This window comes from Chroicocephalus ridibundus, chromosome 6, assembly GCF_963924245.1.
Source record: "Chroicocephalus ridibundus chromosome 6, bChrRid1.1, whole genome shotgun sequence".
Lineage (NCBI taxonomy): Eukaryota > Metazoa > Chordata > Aves > Charadriiformes > Laridae > Chroicocephalus > Chroicocephalus ridibundus.
The window spans coordinates 22,416,882-22,433,239 of record NC_086289.1 but is presented as its reverse complement, the minus strand read 5'-3'; the positions used below and the strand labels follow the sequence as shown (position 1 = coordinate 22,433,239).

Sequence of the window (16,358 nt, the reverse complement as noted above, 5' to 3'; positions counted from 1 at the left end):
GGTTCAAATATGCAAAGTTCCTTCTGCTCACTCACAAGTGGCAGTTTTTTGCAGAGCAAAATGCCGTGGTGTAGAAGGGCTTATTCCACCGACTTGATCTGACGAGACTTAAATTTCACTGTGATCAAGACAGTGATCATCCATGATACCAAGCAAGCTTATGCATTTCAGCTATTGCATATTTAATTATAGGGCTTATGCGGTGCCAAGATGGGCTGTTTTGTGGGCTGTTTTTCCAGAGTGCAAGGGGCTGCGCAGCCACCCAGCATAAAGGGGTTAGAAAAACAAATGCTTTGAATTGTCGGTTGGCGCGTGGAGCCTGGTAATAAGATTGACTGTTGGGCCCACTGTTGGCAAGCCCTAAAGACAGTTTCCATGGATTGTACTGTGAGAAATTGACTAAATTCAAGGTACAGTGGTTGGTGTAAGCTTCTTTTGCCCAAATCTCTTTGTGTGTTGTGGCATCAGCCTGTTTTTCCCCAAGGTGTTTGAAAGACAGTGTGTGGTAGACCATGCTTTGTGCTAAGGAGAAGACAACAGCAACTCATTTAAAAGGTCAGAACTCACAAAGAATCTCACAGCATTGCTCTGAGAACCAGTGCAAGACTCACAGGGAGCAAAATAGAATTGCCAGACATACAAAATAGGGAAACGAGGTCATTCAAGACTGAAAGCATGGGAGTAAAAAGGCCAAGACAGGTGATTTTTTTTCAAATCCCTTGAAGGGATAGCAGAAGGTGAACAAGTCCTGCAAATTAATCCAGAGAATGGAATTAGGGTGCAGGGGAAATGGAATTGTTTGGACTGGGTGTTTTGTATCACTTGGACTCTGGTAGCCTGGTGACGAAGTACCAGGTTGACTATTAAAGACAAAGAAATCCCAAGCGGTGGGGTTGCTTCAGATTTCCCTCTTCCTCCACAGCTCACAACAGTAAAGATGAAATGCTTGATCCTCTCCAGGCATACCAGACCTTGCGACTACCAATAGATAACAAGAGCAGAGGAATGTCTGCCATGAAACAACTGTTTGACACAGATTTACACAGTAGAAGCAACTAGACTAAGCCCTCAGAGGCACTAACTGTTGCCAGCTGCATCCCATCTAGTTGTGAGACTGGAATCTGGAGCAGTCTGAGGCCTGTGTAAATTAAGCAAGCATGTCTTTTGGTGATGACGTAGAATCATGGATTTCTGGATTTGAAGAAGGCTGTGAGTTCTTATCATTGGCCAGATTCCAAGTACACCAATTACTTTCTGCTGTCCTAAATTCCTCTAAGGCTTGGAGACAATATGACAACTGAACAAATATTTGAGAGACAGTCTGGTGGAAGTGGAGAAGGGGCTGTCTTCAGGGGCTGAGGAGACAAAACAAAGAGCAACTGTTAGAAAGCAAAGGAAGAACATCAAGTGTCACTTAGCTGCTAGTCACTTACCAGGTCACGTCATCCTGGTGATCAGGCATCCTCTCCAAGCACTGGAATTGCTGTGCATGGCTGCTTTGGTTGAAGGAAGAGGAATGGAAAGGAACATGGAGGGAGATTAAGTGATTTAAGAAGAGCGGGTGCCCCGCTTCTTGAACCGTAGTTAAGACTCACACTGACTCAGTGTATAAGTAGTAGCAAAACCCCTGTGTGTTTTAATTCAGTGCTTGTGGCTTGTTACCACAGTGCAAAACCAGGTGTATTGGTGTTTGCACTCTGAGGCTTGAGTGATGTATGTATTCATGTGGTTTCCCCATAGCAACAATGATAAAAAGAAATTGCTTGTCACATTTCTGCTGGACTTCCAGATAGGCAATTCTGATGGACTTCACCTCTATATCAAAGACACATTTTGATAATAGTTTTGCCAGCAGTCTGGCTGAAGCACGAGCTAGTTTTTCTGAACTTCGTGTCTGAGATCGGAAGAGACACATTTTCAGTCCGTCCTATCTCCTGTCCTCTCTCCTTTCTTCGTGAAGCAGTAAGTATGGGTTTGTCCATGTAAGCAAGAGAATGGCAAAGCCCATCTCTTGGCAAAAGGAACGTTGCAATGAGCTTAAATACCTCCAGAAACATGGAGCATGTTATAGTGTCTGGTACTAGCTCACATGGTTGCTGTGTTTTTTCTTGTTTTGGCAGCACACGCTTGGTTCGTTTAAATGACTTATCACTCTTTTTGTATTTTGAAAAGCTGTGAGTTTGTTGAACAGATTATGAGGAATTGTGATCCAGCAATTATTGGCAGAGGCTGTATGTCAGGATACATCACTCTTACTTTGAATCTTGCTGTTAAATAGTGGTAGGAGTAGCTTTGCAAGTTGGTAATGCTTTTGGCCATAGTTTCCTTCTCTAACAGTAAAGCGGAGTAATTGCTGCTTCTAGAGGAGACATGGTACTTTTTGTACAAGGCTTTGATCCTGGATTGAGTTCCCATAGCAGAATAAATTTGTGTTAGTGAGTTTTCAGCAAGCACTTTCAAAATGTTCTGTATTGTTGTTGCTCTTGGAGAGCTTATGTCGAGGTGGTTCAGTGGTTCAGCTTGTATCAGGTAAGCCGTCTTGTCCTTGTTTTTGTGCGAAGTGAATATGAGCTGAGGAGTTATCCAAGCATCGTATATAGAATTGTTGTCTTTCCCGCAACCAGTTCTGAACAGTCTGCCCTAATTTGTGTTGAAAAGAAAACATCTCTTGCTGACTGATTGCCACCCACTCTTCTTTCCTGCAGTCTATTGAGAACCTGCCCACTGTTTTTGGAAGTAATTCCAAGGCCCATATTGCAGCAAAGACTGTGTTTCACTTGGCCCATCGCCATGGTGACATTCTGCGGGAGGGCTGGAAAAACATCATGGAGGCCATGCTACAGCTTTTCCGAGCAGAGCTGCTGCCCAAGGCCATGGTGGAGGTAATAATAGCCGGCCCATGGGTAATTGAAGAGTAGGGGAGTGGGAAGCTGGCTTTTCAGGGAACCAGTTCAAAGAGGAGGGGAGCTCTCTTGCAAAAGCCTGGCTTGGGTGAAGTGTGTACAGAGCTAGAAAGCCTGCAAAGGTGTAGTGTTTGAGTTATGTGCAGGCTCCAGCTTCTGTCATAGGGCTTTGGGGTTTTTTTCTCATTTTACTTTTTTTTGGATTTGAGAAATCCCAGCATTCATTTTACTTGAACAGATTTTGAATATTGTGCAGAAGAGGAACATGCTTATAGGCATGAAGTATTAGAGCATGGCATTGGTATGGCCAGATGGGGGTGACGCTTTACTGAAGGGGTGAGAGGGTAAAGAGCTGGGGTACACATGGGCGGTTGGGTGTAGTGTTTCATTGCCAAGTGAAACATTACAGGGTTGCAGGGGAAGGCTACAAAGAAGTAGACAATTGATCATATACATGTTCTGGTCTGTGTTCCAGGTCGAAGACTTTGTGGATCCTAATGGCAAAATCTATCTGCAACGTGAGGAGACACCATCTAACCGGTGAGCGGTGTAGATGGCCCAGGCAGTCCCTTTTGTACCAAAGCTGGAGGATAACATGATTTCTTGTTTTCTCACTGATGCTGTTGTCTTCCGATTTGCAGTGGTGAATCTACAGTGCTGAGTTTTGTTAGTTGGCTCACCCTCAGTGGGACGGAGCAATCTGGTATGAGAGGGCCATCTACAGAGACACAAGAGGCAAAGCGAATGGCTCTGGAATGCATAAAGGTAACTTACGGGCTGTAAAAGAACCTGCTTTTGTTCATGGTGACAGTACTATGTGGATAACAGGCAACAGAAGCATAAATATGCATGCTTCTAAGCAATATTGCAGGTTCCAGAGGACTTGGGAATTGTAAGAAACTATGGAGGAGCATATCTGCATTTACAGCTAAAGGGTCTTATGTGCTGTTACGCACAAATGTAGTAACACATGAAAACAGGAACGGTTTCCTGCAAGAGGCTGGGATCTACCCTTGGCGTCACAGTCCAGTAATTGAAGACAAATTAAAAAATTCTCAAATGACTAATCTTTTCCAAGGCAGTGTTAAGGTGTAGGGTGCCAACAAAAGATGAACATGGGTTTTCAGCAGTGTATGGATAGAGGAGTTATCTGTTAAAATCTGTCTAGCACAGATCAGGTCTGTAAAAGGTAATAGATGTTAAAGGAATGAACTAGCTGGCAGGAGTTTTCCTCCAGGTAAAGCCACTATCTGTATCTTTCCCGGGAATGAGCTTTGTTTCTGGAGGATCTGTTTGTATGCCTTCCCCATCCCCCAGATGCATAGTCCTCTTTTCTGTCTTTTGCAGCAATGTGATCCCGAGAAGTTGATCACGGAAAGCAAATTCCTCCAACTTGAATCCCTCCAGGAACTCATGAAGGTGAGAGAGAGATTGGACTGGTGATAGAACTAGTGTGCTATGCATGATCGTGGATACATGCTGTATACTTGCCTAGCTCCTCTGTCCCCAAAGGAGGTCTTGGACCTACTTGGGAAATGAAACTGGTCATTAGTTCAGTCGTTACATGTAACTTCTGTGCTGGCAGCCACAATTGCTTCAGTAGTAGAGGAAGTCATTAAATTGTGGAATGCGTTCTAAAAACCTTGAGGAGGTCATGGTAAGTGTTTGAAAATATGTGTAGCTCTGTGTTAGGACCTTAAGGTTATACTTTTTCATCTTTTCTGGTTTGCTGTGTGCCTGAGAACATTCTAAAAGGCCACTTCAGAGGCAAGAGCCATACAGAAATATTTGACTGTGTGCCCCTAGGTAGTGTGGTACCTGGCTGCTGTGGGAGACCTAATAAGGCTGTACTCGCTATCCTAGAGAAGCTCATCTCCCAGGATGGTTACTTACCTGGTTCTGGTAGTGGCTTCTCAGGCTAGTGTGAGTTTGAGACCACTCCAGGGTGTGTCTGGCTGTGAATCTGGCTGCTGATCACCATTTCGAAAAGCAAATCGTGCAACCCTTGCAGGGATGCTGCGTGGGCTGGCAGTGCATGTTGTCCCATTTCATGGCTCCTTAAAGCGCAAGTGCCTTTCCCTTCAGGCTGCTGTAATTGCAATTCACTGGCTTCATCAATAGGGAGCATGTTGAGGAAGGGTTTGTTTATTAAGGCTAGCTGCAGAGGTTCAGAAGAATAGGTATTGAGTTTCAAAGTAAAGTTAAGTGAGTAAACCTCAAAGAACAATACTTAAAACAGCTAAAGCAGAACTTGCTGTTTGTATCAGACAAAGACCACTATGTTGCTGGCCCACATGGACCAGCCGTGACACAGTTTTTGTCTGCCGTCTCAGTTCCGGGGAACATTTTCCTCTTATCTCTATGTCAAGAATTTTCCCTTCGTATGCAAGCTGATGGCTTAAGAGGAATAGTTACAGTATTTGTAGTCATTCCTAAGTATGTCTGTCTTTTCTGTGCTTCACATACTCTTAGCAAGAAGCTGCTGGCTTTCAGAATTCCTTTCCATCTGAGAGACTTTGTCAGAGTTTAACATCTTTTAAGTTCATATTGCATCTTGCATAATAATAAAAAAAAATAATTTTCCATATATTTAGCTTGACCTTTATCCAGTGCATTTTTGATAGACTACGCATGACCTCACTGGACAGTAGAGTGCAGTTTTGCACAGACTCAAAGCATTCTGTTGGTCCTTACTTGTTGGTCCCCCAGTTTTGGGGACTTGTGATTCACAAGCATTTCCTTGCTTTTCTAGGCTCTAATCTCTGTGACTCCTGATGAAGAGACATATGATGAAGAGGATGCTGCCTTCTGCTTGGAGATGCTTCTGAGGATTGTGCTAGAGAATAGGTATGACCTTGAAATACATGCAGATTCATTGTAAATGTCCCTGCTTTACTGCAGCTGCGGCCTGGGTGCAGGGAATGAGTTCCTTATGTGCTTGATTTGCCAGCTGAAGCAGCATGTGGCTGTAATTTCAGGGCTTAGCAATTCCACTCTTGCATGTGCAAACAGAGGGGCTATTCACGCACGAATTATTGCTCCATATCCTGAGACTTGGAGAACATAAACTCTGGAGGGAGAATTCTCCCACCTGATTGCTTCTCAAGTAATGAAGTAAATAAGAAAATTGATGGCTTTGTTGTTTCTATGTGTATGTTCTTGTATCTCCTGGCTGGAGTTTTGCATTGAAATGAAGAAATACTGGGTTCTCTAGAGTTCTGGGAGAGGTAGCTGGATCCTGCATGTCTCATCTCCTTTCATCCTACCTTTTCCCTCCTCCCTGTTGTGGCTAGGGACCGTGTGACCTGTGTCTGGCAAACTGTCCGAGACCATCTCTATCATCTCTGTGTCCATGCGGTGGAGTTCTGCTTCTTGGTGGAGAGGGCAGTGGTGGGGCTGCTGAGACTGGCGATTCGGCTCCTTCGTCGGGAAGAAATCAGTGCGCAGGTAAAGGTTTTTTGTAAGTCAGTTACTGGGGTTTTGTGGCTACACCTGCCACCACAGGAAGCCAATTGCTGTTGGATGAACCCACATTTAACCTGTCTGTGCTTCACGTAACAATAAACAGCAGTTGTAAGTAGCTCTAAATAAATGGAGAATGGAGTGTAAATACTAGGATCTGATATTCTTGTCTCCTTCTCTGGCCAGGTTCTCCTCTCATTACGTATCCTGCTCATGATGAAGCCAAATGTGCTGTCCAGAGTTAGCCATGAGGTTGCCTATGGCCTTCATGAACTCCTGAAGACCAATGCTGCTAACATTCACTCCGGGGATGACTGGTACACACTCTTCACCCTCCTGGAGTGTATTGGGTCTGGGGTGAAGCCGCCTGCAGCCCTGCAGGTTACAGCAAGGGCAGATAATGACACAGGTAAGACAGGCCAGCTTTTGCTAGGAAATCTGATGCCTGCCTGCCAGATAAGCAGCTGCTTCCTCAAGCTTTTCAATTAGCAAAGGGGGCTGCAAGAAAACAAAGCTGATATTAAACTACATTAGCAAGATTAAAGACCAGCACCTGCTGTTCACTCCTACCCCATGGTCTGTCCCTGTCTCTACTTTGCCATCTCTTCCTACTCAGTGAGCAGTAGTCCAGGTGCTAGTCCCTGGGGGAGCAGTGGAAGGAAAACTGATATCAGTTGTAGCAGCTGTAGAAGGTCTTTGCTCTACCCAAGGAGCATTTTCTGCTGGTTGTGCTCTGGTGCCTTGGGTAATATAGCCTTAATCTCTCATCTGGGTGTGTAATGTAAACTCAGCTGTTGTTCCTGTCATACTTGCTTCCTTTGTGGGACTGATTCCTTTCTGTCCCCATTTTAAGGATCCCATAAAGGGAGTTGTTCTTAAAAAATCTGTTTCCAAATCCATTTGTGTTCAGAGTGCCCGAACCATTCCCACAAGACCAACCCACTATTTCCCACTTTTCTTGACCGTGTTAGAAAGACAGTCTTTTCAGCAGACTGTTCCTGATTCGCTTTAGCCAGCTGGCAGTGTATTTGAGGCTGACAGCTTCAGACTTTTAAAGCAAACAGCAAGAAAAGACTCTTCCAGAAGCCTTTGTTTTCCTCTTTGCTTTTCTAGAGCTTCCTTGCTACGTCCTGATGCTTTGTGCTATAGACAGATGGGAGAAACCTGACTTTGCAAAACCCCTCTGGCCTTTGCCTTCTGGGCTAATGCTGGGCTTTCTCCCATCTCTTTTTTTATTTTGTTTTGTTGGTTTTTTTTAAGTGCTTTTGTCTTTGCTGATTGAGCAAACTACTTGACTGTGGCACCTTGCACATCAGAATGCTCTTTACCTGCTTCTGAAAATGGTGCACTGTGTTCACGGCAAATCTCTCTCTCTGCTGGTGAGCTTCTAGATAATGTTGAATTATGGAGAGAATGAATTTTGGCTTCTAAATAACATTATATTAGTAGGTTAAATTTGGCCCTTTCTAAGATTTCTGTGCTTGGGACATGTGAAATTTAAGGTTATCCTAAAGCTTGGGAAGGTAGATCTTACAGGTGTGGAACACGCTAATGTAGATTGCTGTTCATGAGAGAGACTTTACCAGTATTAGTGTGGAGCTGAATGACCCTAGAGGCCCAACATGAGTCACGTCATTCCATGTTGTGCTTTTTTTTGGAGTTGTCTTCGCTGAACCTAACACCTCCAGTTGTTCTTAAAGTGTGTGATACATCTGATTCTTCCCCCAGAGTCAAAGCATTGGACTTCCTGCACTTTTAAATCCACAGTGAGCTTGACAAGTGACATAGCAGAGGGTGGAAAGCCCCTTCCCTTTGAAGGAAAAAGCCAAACATACCTACAGGGGAGAAACAGTGTCAAAGATCTGTGTTTCCTGTTGTCTCCTGTGCGTGCTCCTGTCATAGTTGTTCTTCCTCTCACAGGAGGAGAGGCCTGTCTCAGTTGCTTTCAGGGCCCACTGATGGTTCCTAGCTGATGCTGATCTGACTAAATCTGGATTGCTTCTCCCTTATCCACAGCTACTCTTCCAAGTTCTTGACTTGGCTTTGATCTAAACCCCATGCCTTTTGTCTTGAAGGTGCTCAGTCGGACAGCGAGGTCTCCTCCTCCTATCATCCAAGTGACATGAGCCTGGACCGTGGCTACACCTCTGATTCAGAGGTGTACACAGACCACGGGAAGCCAGGCAAGATGCATCGCTCGGTGACAGATGTGGATGTCGTGAACAGTGGCTGGCTAGTGGTGAGTAGCCAACGGGTTTCTGGTGCCTGAAGAAGACTACTCCTAGCATGGTTGTGGGCAGAAGGTGTGGTAGGGAGAGAAAGAATAAGACAGTAGTAACGAGAGCTAAGAGGAGGTGACAGTGTAAAGGGAGGCTGGGGAGGAGATGCAGATGGAGAGGAGAAAGCTTGGAGGCAAATGAGGAAGAAAGGGAAATGGATCCTACAGAAACATTACCTGTTGGCTTCAGAAGAAAGGCCCTTTCAGTGTGTGCTTGTTGTGCTACCCTCTTGCTGTGCCCTGCAGGTGGGGAAAGATGACATCGACACCTCCAGATCCACAGCTGGGCTCAGCAGGCTGGGGCCATCTCCTCTTGTCAACCAGTACAGCCTGACTGTGGGGCTGGATTTGGGCCCACATGACACAAAGTCTCTCATGAAGTGCGTAGAGTCCTTGTCCTTCATCGTGCGAGATGCTGCCCATGTCACACCTGAGAACTTTGAGCTCTGTGTCAAAACCATCCGTATCTTTGTGGAGGCAAGCCTGAATGGCGGTAAGATGGCCCTTGGTTTGACAATCAGGATTGGGGTTGGTGTAGCCAGTGAGCAAGAAGTGTGGGGTATACTGTCAGGGAACAAGTCCCCAACCCCCAGACAATGGTCTGCTGGGAGAAAAGCGTCCTGGCTCCTGCTGGCAGCAGAGACCTTATTCTTATCCCTCTCTTTGGGATGGAGGGGAGGTCTGGATCTGATGTGGAGGTAGCAGTATCAGCTGTTGCTGAAGGCTGTTCCTGAGGGGTGCTGGGTACTTCTTCAAGCGGGTACTTGCCATTTCACAGGACAGGGCCCTCCACTAGGGATATCAAAAGGTGGCTGCTCTGTGTGTTGAAAGGAAGAAAATTTTGTGGTGTGTATATGGTATGTTGCTGCCTTTCTAGGTTACAAGTCCCAGGAGAAGAGGGGGAAGAGCCACAGGTATGACAGTAAATCCAGTCGGTTAAAAAAAAAGCCAAAGGAGAGCTCCACACGGCGATCACGGGCCTTGAGCCAGCACCAGGCGCACACACACAGTGATGAGGACGAGGATGAGAGCATCCCGGCCAGCTACCACACTGTGTCTTTACAGGTTAGTCAGGACGTAAGTATAGCAAGGATTTCCTCCTCTCCTTTCCCATATGCAGGGCTTTGCTAGGGAGTCACTGGGATTCTTCATGGGGCAAGGGGGGACTGCATCCTGGGTTAGTGGGCCCTGGCTGGCAGAGGGTGGCTCTGGTGGCAGTGTGTGGCTCTGCAGTGAAAGAGGAAGACTGCAATTTGAACAGGCAAAAGCAGAATAGCAGCGGAGAGAGAAGTCCTCTGATAAGCAAGGACGGTGGGGTCTGGAGCTGTGAGTCACTGCAATAGGTAAGATGGATGTGGATCAAGGGCATTTGGAGGCATGAGGTTCATGACGGATTAGTGGGGAATCAAAGCTTGTGGAGAGTGGAAAGCCCTGTGGGCTGAGGCACTGGGATTTCAAGTACAGAGGACTGGGATGAGGGAGTCATTTCCGTCTCCAGCTGGTACTGCAAAGGTGTGAAGGCACAAGCCTGCAGACTGCCAGGCTGTTGGGCCTCAGTTCAGTACTAAAGTGACTAGAATGCTGTCATTTGCCCATACAGAGCTGTCCTGAGGGAGTTCTGCTTGTGCTTACTGCTTTTTTTTTTTTTTAATAAAAAAAATTGCAGAGTTATCCCTGGACAGCTGAATCACTAGGGCACAGACAGCAGGGCCTGACACCGTCTCTACAGCTATACATGGTTATGTACGTACAGGAAGCGGGCTTGAGTAGCTGTGAGCCTTATAGCATTGGTTTGGGGAAGAGCAGAGACCAGGGTTGCTTCAAAAATTTAACTCCTGTGTGTTGCTTAATGTGATGTTTGACTTGCAGCTCCTGGACCTCATGCACACCTTGCACACACGAGCGGCCACCATCTACAGCTCCTGGGCAGAGGAGCAACGCCATCTAGAGACAGTAGGGAGGAAAATCGAAGCAGATTCCCGAACACTGTGGTCCAACTGCTGGTGTCCTTTGCTACAGGGTAAAGCCATCCTCTTGTGATGAGACTGAGCAGAGACGCTTTCAAAATAATGCCAGTATTCAGGAAAGTTGAGGAGCCAAGAACTAACTGCAGAAAGCAGGCAGAGGTTGTTTTTAGGATCCGCTTGGATTGGATCTTGAAAGGTTATCTTTAGCATGAGTTAGGTGCCAGCTTGCTTCTGGACCTGACAGTAGATTCCCAGTCTGTGGTCTGGAACAAGTATAATCTTTTTTCGATTTTTTGAGGGTTTTTTTCTACTTTTTTGCCCAGAAAGTGTTTGACCTTCATTAGAATTTCCATCCTAGACTGGGGAAGCAGGGGTATGACACTTTCCCTGTGGGCTTTGCCCTGAATCCCTCTCTTGCAGGTATTGCCTGGCTGTGCTGTGATGCCCGACGCCAGGTACGGATGCAGGCACTCACTTACTTGCAGCGGGCCCTTCTGGTACATGACCTGCAGGCTCTGGATGCCCTGGAATGGGAGTCCTGTTTCAACAAGGTAACCTCCTGGCTGGGCTGGGCATGTAGGCAGAACAGCATTGTCATGAAGAGCAAAGCTGTGTGCAGGAGTGTCAGAATGATGTCCTACTTCAGTACTGTCTTCTTGAGCAACTTGTTCACCACAACAGACATGGCATCCCCTACTCTGATCCTGGGAAAGGTTTCTCTTTGCTTAGGCTTCTGACAGAGCCTCTTGGAGTATGGAAATTAATTCACTCATTTCCACTTCCCATTGTTTCTCCCATGCTCTCTGCCTAGAAGCCACCAGTCGCAAAAGCCAGCTCCTTCCTGTAAGGCTGACTATGCAAATCTCATCAGTCATTTTTCAGCTCTGACGTATCAGTGTGTCTGATCCTACAGGTGCTGTTCCCTCTGCTAACCAAGCTACTCGAGAACATCAGCCCAGCTGATGTTGGTGGGATGGAAGAAACTAGGATGAGAGCCTCAACGCTACTCTCCAAGGTGAGCACGCTTCTGCTGCTTGAAAGCTCAGGGGAAACCGTGTGCTTCAAGAAAACCAAACTGTTTGCTGTATTAGCTTCTCAGGATCTCTGATCTGGATAGATGTCACTTTGCTAGTTTGACTGTCTTGAGTGCTGGGCTTTTCCACCACCTTCTGCTGTTGGGACGTGCCTTCTTTCCAGAATTGTCCACATGATCCTGACCTTCGGAAAAGTTGTCAGGAATGAGCTTGTGACTTTATGAAGGATGGAGAGAAAAGTATTTCACCCGACATTAGTTGAAGATGGCCTGTTCTAGTGGTGAAATGATGCATGTCACAAAGCGATAGTACTGACCTAAAGCAGAGAATCTGGAAGGGTTGGAAGACACGGTGACGCAGCGTGCAGTGGCCTCATGCAAAGGAGACAAGATTGACTCCTCTATATATGCAGCTCAGAAGAGTGGAGGCTGTTGGTGTCCTCAGGCCGGGCCTGTGCACGCTCCTAGTCTGCCACAAGGAGGGGGAATTCCAGATTTGCAAGACTGGCTTATCAAGCTATGAGCAGCAGTTCTGGTACTACTTGTTGACAGTAGTCGTGTTTTTTGTTGTAGGTATTCCTACAGCATCTCTCCCCGCTGCTCTCACTGACCACCTTTGCTGCCCTGTGGCTGACAATCCTGGACTTTATGGACAAATACATGCATGCTGGCTCCAGTGACTTACTAGTAAGTGATGCTGCTGAAGTGCTTTGAACAACCATTCATCGCTTTTAACATTCTAAACTTGAAAGGTGTTTTGGTTTGGTTTGCTGGGGTTTTTTTACACTTTTAATCCTTCCCAAACCATTTTGTTCCATGGTCTCTCCCCTTGGCTGCTGTTTCCACGGCAGCCCATCAGCTGTTTTGAGATTGTGTTCATTACTATATGTCCATTCTCTGTGTCCTGAGGAGTGTCTCTGGTTACAGCTGGAGGCCATCCCAGAGTCTCTGAAGAATATGCTGCTTGTAATGGATACGGCTGGAATATTTCACAGTGCTGATTCACGGACGGGATACTCAGATCTCTGGGAGATCACCTGGGAACGGATTGACTGTTTCTTACCTAGGCTGCGGGATGAGCTCTTCAAACAGGCGGTCATCCAAGGTACGAGGGGCTGAGAAACCTTAAGAAAACAGGTCTTGGACCCAGTGCTTGCACCTTGTCCAGTACCCAGCAGCCATAGTGCCCAGATACTGATGAAATGATAGTTGCAGGAGGCTGCTGGAGGTTGGCAAAAGGAGAGAGCAAACTGGTGTGTGGACTCACTGCTTGTTTTGTTTTCCTAGATCCTGTCCCCAGCATACCAGTGGAGCAGCAGCATCAGAAATCAATAGTGTCTGCCCTGCCCTCTTCTCCTGTGGGGGATGTGAGACCAGCCACCCACCTGGCTCCTTTGGAGAAGCCCTGTGAACTGGGTGCCAGTGGTGAGTCCCGTTTTCGTCTCTCTGGAATCATCTTCCCAGCATGGTGGCGTGGATCTGCTTTTCCTTGGTTTAGTGTGGTCTACAGTGACCAGGCCTCTGGTGTTGTGGAACTGTTGTGCTTCCAAATGGATAGGTTGTGGCCTTCTTGCTGAGGTTATTGGGGTGGGCAGAGGTTGGGGCAGAATGCCTGTGATCAGCACCTGCTCCTCAGGGTGTCGTAGGAAGGTATGTGGAAGGGGCAAACCTGAAGAGGCCCCTGAGTTGATCCTCAGTCCTGCTTAGCTTTCAGCTGAAAGATGACTGTGTCAGGGCGTGTGTAAGGATGTATTTTGTCTTTTCCTTTTTCCAGAGTCTGAGCGAGCCGCTGCACCTGCCTCACCCACCATCAGCACCTCTGCCTCTCCTTTCCCAGCCTCAGCTCCTACAAAGACAAGCCCCGTTACAGACATACCTCCTACGACAGCACAGCCGCCACTCATCCTGCAGCCTCTTGCCTCTCCCCTGCAGGTTGGGGTGCCACCTATGACTCTGCCAATCATTCTCAACCCAGCCCTAATTGAAGCCACCTCTCCTGTGCCCCTCTTAGCTACTCCACGGCCCACTGACCCCATGACAACCTCTGAAGTCAATTAGTTTGAGGGTGTCTGAGAACTGTCTGCTGAGGAAGCTGTGTGGGTGGAGGATGCTGGCCGAATGTTCTCTGGTAGCGGGGCGTGTTTGTTTTAGAAGATGATGCTAACCTGAGCTGAAGGGCTGCTGCCACAATTCCCCTGGAGCACATCACATTCTGCTCCCTTCCTGTGGCAACCATCTAGAAATCCGCCTAGAAATCCCTGTCTTCTCGGAGGGGGTATCCAGTTCCACTGACCACTCTCCTTCCTGCCTTCACAATCTCAGGGGCCAGGCAATGCCCACACCCAGCAGCCTGGGACCAAGCTGCCACCAGTTCATCTGGTGAAGAGGGAAAAGTCTTTGATGTCACACCAGAGAGGGGCTACAGTACAGGACTGTGTCTCAGACTATTCAGTCCACTCCCTGGACAATTCCCTAGCCATTCCTTAGCTTTCCTGCCCATGCTTCTGGTTGCACTGCTTTGTTTGGGCTCTGGGCACGCCTGGGTTCAGCAGGTTGAGAATTTTGTGTAGAAATGTGGATTGCTTACAGTGCAGCACTCAGCTTGCTACACAGGGCTTCTTGTCTGCTGTAGCCACATGCTTTCCTTCTGCAACACGGATCACAGCAATCCCCATGCCAGATAGGGAGGAGGCAGCTGGGGAGTTTGGTAGGGGCAGCACCGCTTTCCTCCCTCCTCCTGTAAATGTAATGAGGCTTTCTGGTTGGAGAGAGCAAACTGAGAAGGCTCTGCCTAGTTGAGGAGATGAGAAGGAAATGCAGAGTCCTGCAAGCTGAGAGCAGAGCACTGTGGCCATCTCTCAAACAGCGCCTGGGGGGCCACTCCCTGTCTTGTCCACCACTCACTACGTTGGCCTCTTGGTGTCCAGCCCCATTCCTTAGGAGAACATCCTCTTCAGCTAGAGAAGATGTGGGAATCTGTGGCACCTGCTGACAGACGCCCAGCAAGTCTGCTGTGCTTTCTCTTGGAAGCTCTGCAGAGATTGCACCCTTCCGCATCTTCTAGTTGTTGGGAGCCCACCACCTCCTCATCTAGAACACCCCTGCAGCTGAGGCCCTGGTAGTCACTCTTGTGCTTCTGCCTTGCAGCAAGGATGTCCCGCTCTTCCACCCCCTCATGCCCAGAGCAAAGCTGGCTGCCTGGCAAGCGCTGCATCTCCGTTCTTCCTCCTCTCTCCATTAGTTGTCTAAATTCTCAATAATACCAATCTCAGAAATCCCACTGGTGACTGGGAGGGGCATGGGCATGACTCCAAGCCAGTGTATACTGTACTGAGAGGAACCTGCGGTTGGGGTGGGAGTACAACCAGTGTACATATAGAGTAAATGGCTACAAATCCAATGGACTTTTTACAGTGTAATAAATACATCCTGTAAATGAATGCTCCAGTGTTGCGCTCCTTTTCTGTCATGGTTCTGCAGCTCAGAGCTTTGGGAAGAGAGGAGTTTAGTTGTCAAGGTGCTGTGCCCAGGTACCAGCCCCCCGGCTCCATACCTCAGGATCCTCCAACAGAGTGCTCTTGCCTGTGGGGAGCACGGAGGGACTTGCCCTAACTTGGGGGGGGGCTGCAGTGGAGGTTGGCCGTCAAGGGGCTAAGCAGAAATTATTCGCATCACGGGCAAAGCAGAGCTGTAACAGCTGGATTGCTCTTGCTTCTGGCAAGAAGTGTCGGCTGTAAAATTTCAGGTGTTACGTTGGTGTGTGCTCATGCACTGCCGGGACTGAGGGCAGAGCAGGTGCCCTGCAGCGTCTCGGCACGCAGCCAGCACACAGACTTTGGTGACAACCTGGCTGACTTGGGAGAAAGGAGCATTTTCTGTCTGATGAGGAAGAAATCCTCATTTCCACTGACAGGACTCAGTCTTGGAGGGCATGTGAGAGACCCTGGGCTCTTCCAGGGCTAGTGCTTGCCATGGGTATGGGCAACCACACATACTTCCCTCCTGATATTTTCTACTTTGTCTTGTGGCAAGATCCGTGCCGTGCCACAGTGTCCTTAGAGCTGTGTGAGGCGCTGATGCCTTCCCTATCGCAAGGATCCCAAGAGACTCCTAAGGGCTTGATAAGGAGTTTAAAAACTTGGAGTTTGTTTGAATTGCATGAGCAAAGATCTAAATATTGCATAATGGAGGAGTAACGCTAGGAAAGTCCCGTTAATAAATCCTGGTTCCCTTACCCCATTTCCACCCTTCCTGGAATATTTTCACTGCTGCAGCCTTCTCTTCCTGATTGAGTCCTTCCAGCCCTTAGATGTTTTCATTCATGTATTTGAATCCTTGCGTTGCCCATGGCCCCTCTGTATCCAGCCTGCCTCTCTGTCTTGTATTCCCGAGCCCTCGCTTCTATTTACAGCTCTGTTTTTCTGAGCTGTCTCCAAAATGCTCACAGAAACCTTTAGATGATTAACTCTTTGTAAACCATTGCTCAATTGTCAAGTACCTTGATGTCAGCACTGCTGCCCTCTGAACGCTGGATGGTCCTTTGACTTCTTGGAGTGGTGTCAGCTAACGGCAGAGCCCAGATTTTCCCCGCTGCGTTCAGATAGCTTTTTGGGGGATGCTATGTTTTAAAGTGTGTTTGCAAACCCAGTTTCTGCTGCGAGCGTTACATCTTAATTCAGACAATTGCGGTGCAAAGCAAAAAGCCACCCGAGGAA

The 16,358-nt window shown here is 47.5% G+C and overlaps 1 protein-coding gene across 6 annotated transcripts in view; it reads left to right on the top strand.

The window, feature by feature from the left end:
• GBF1 (golgi brefeldin A resistant guanine nucleotide exchange factor 1) overlaps positions 1–15,083 on the top strand; it is a 108,527-nt gene extending 93,444 nt beyond the window's left edge. For 4 of the 6 annotated variants that reach the window (XM_063338551.1, XM_063338555.1, XM_063338554.1 and 1 more), the window contains 17 exons: positions 2,706–2,882; positions 3,379–3,443; positions 3,545–3,668; positions 4,251–4,322; positions 5,656–5,750; positions 6,197–6,350; positions 6,552–6,774; positions 8,441–8,604; positions 8,890–9,136; positions 9,521–9,720; positions 10,513–10,663; positions 11,031–11,161; positions 11,524–11,625; positions 12,217–12,330; positions 12,571–12,748; positions 12,931–13,068; positions 13,418–15,083. In XM_063338551.1, the coding sequence (XP_063194621.1) occupies positions 2,706–2,882; positions 3,379–3,443; positions 3,545–3,668; positions 4,251–4,322; positions 5,656–5,750; positions 6,197–6,350; positions 6,552–6,774; positions 8,441–8,604; positions 8,890–9,136; positions 9,521–9,720; positions 10,513–10,663; positions 11,031–11,161; positions 11,524–11,625; positions 12,217–12,330; positions 12,571–12,748; positions 12,931–13,068; positions 13,418–13,701 (2,619 nt within the window). In that variant the 3' untranslated portion in view covers positions 13,702–15,083. The remainder of the gene's footprint in view (positions 1–2,705; positions 2,883–3,378; positions 3,444–3,544; positions 3,669–4,250; positions 4,323–5,655; positions 5,751–6,196; positions 6,351–6,551; positions 6,775–8,440; positions 8,605–8,889; positions 9,137–9,520; positions 9,721–10,512; positions 10,664–11,030; positions 11,162–11,523; positions 11,626–12,216; positions 12,331–12,570; positions 12,749–12,930; positions 13,069–13,417) is intronic. The other 2 variants (XM_063338556.1, XM_063338552.1) reach the window with 1 other exon arrangement.
• The last annotated feature ends 1,275 nt before the right edge of the window (positions 15,084–16,358 follow it).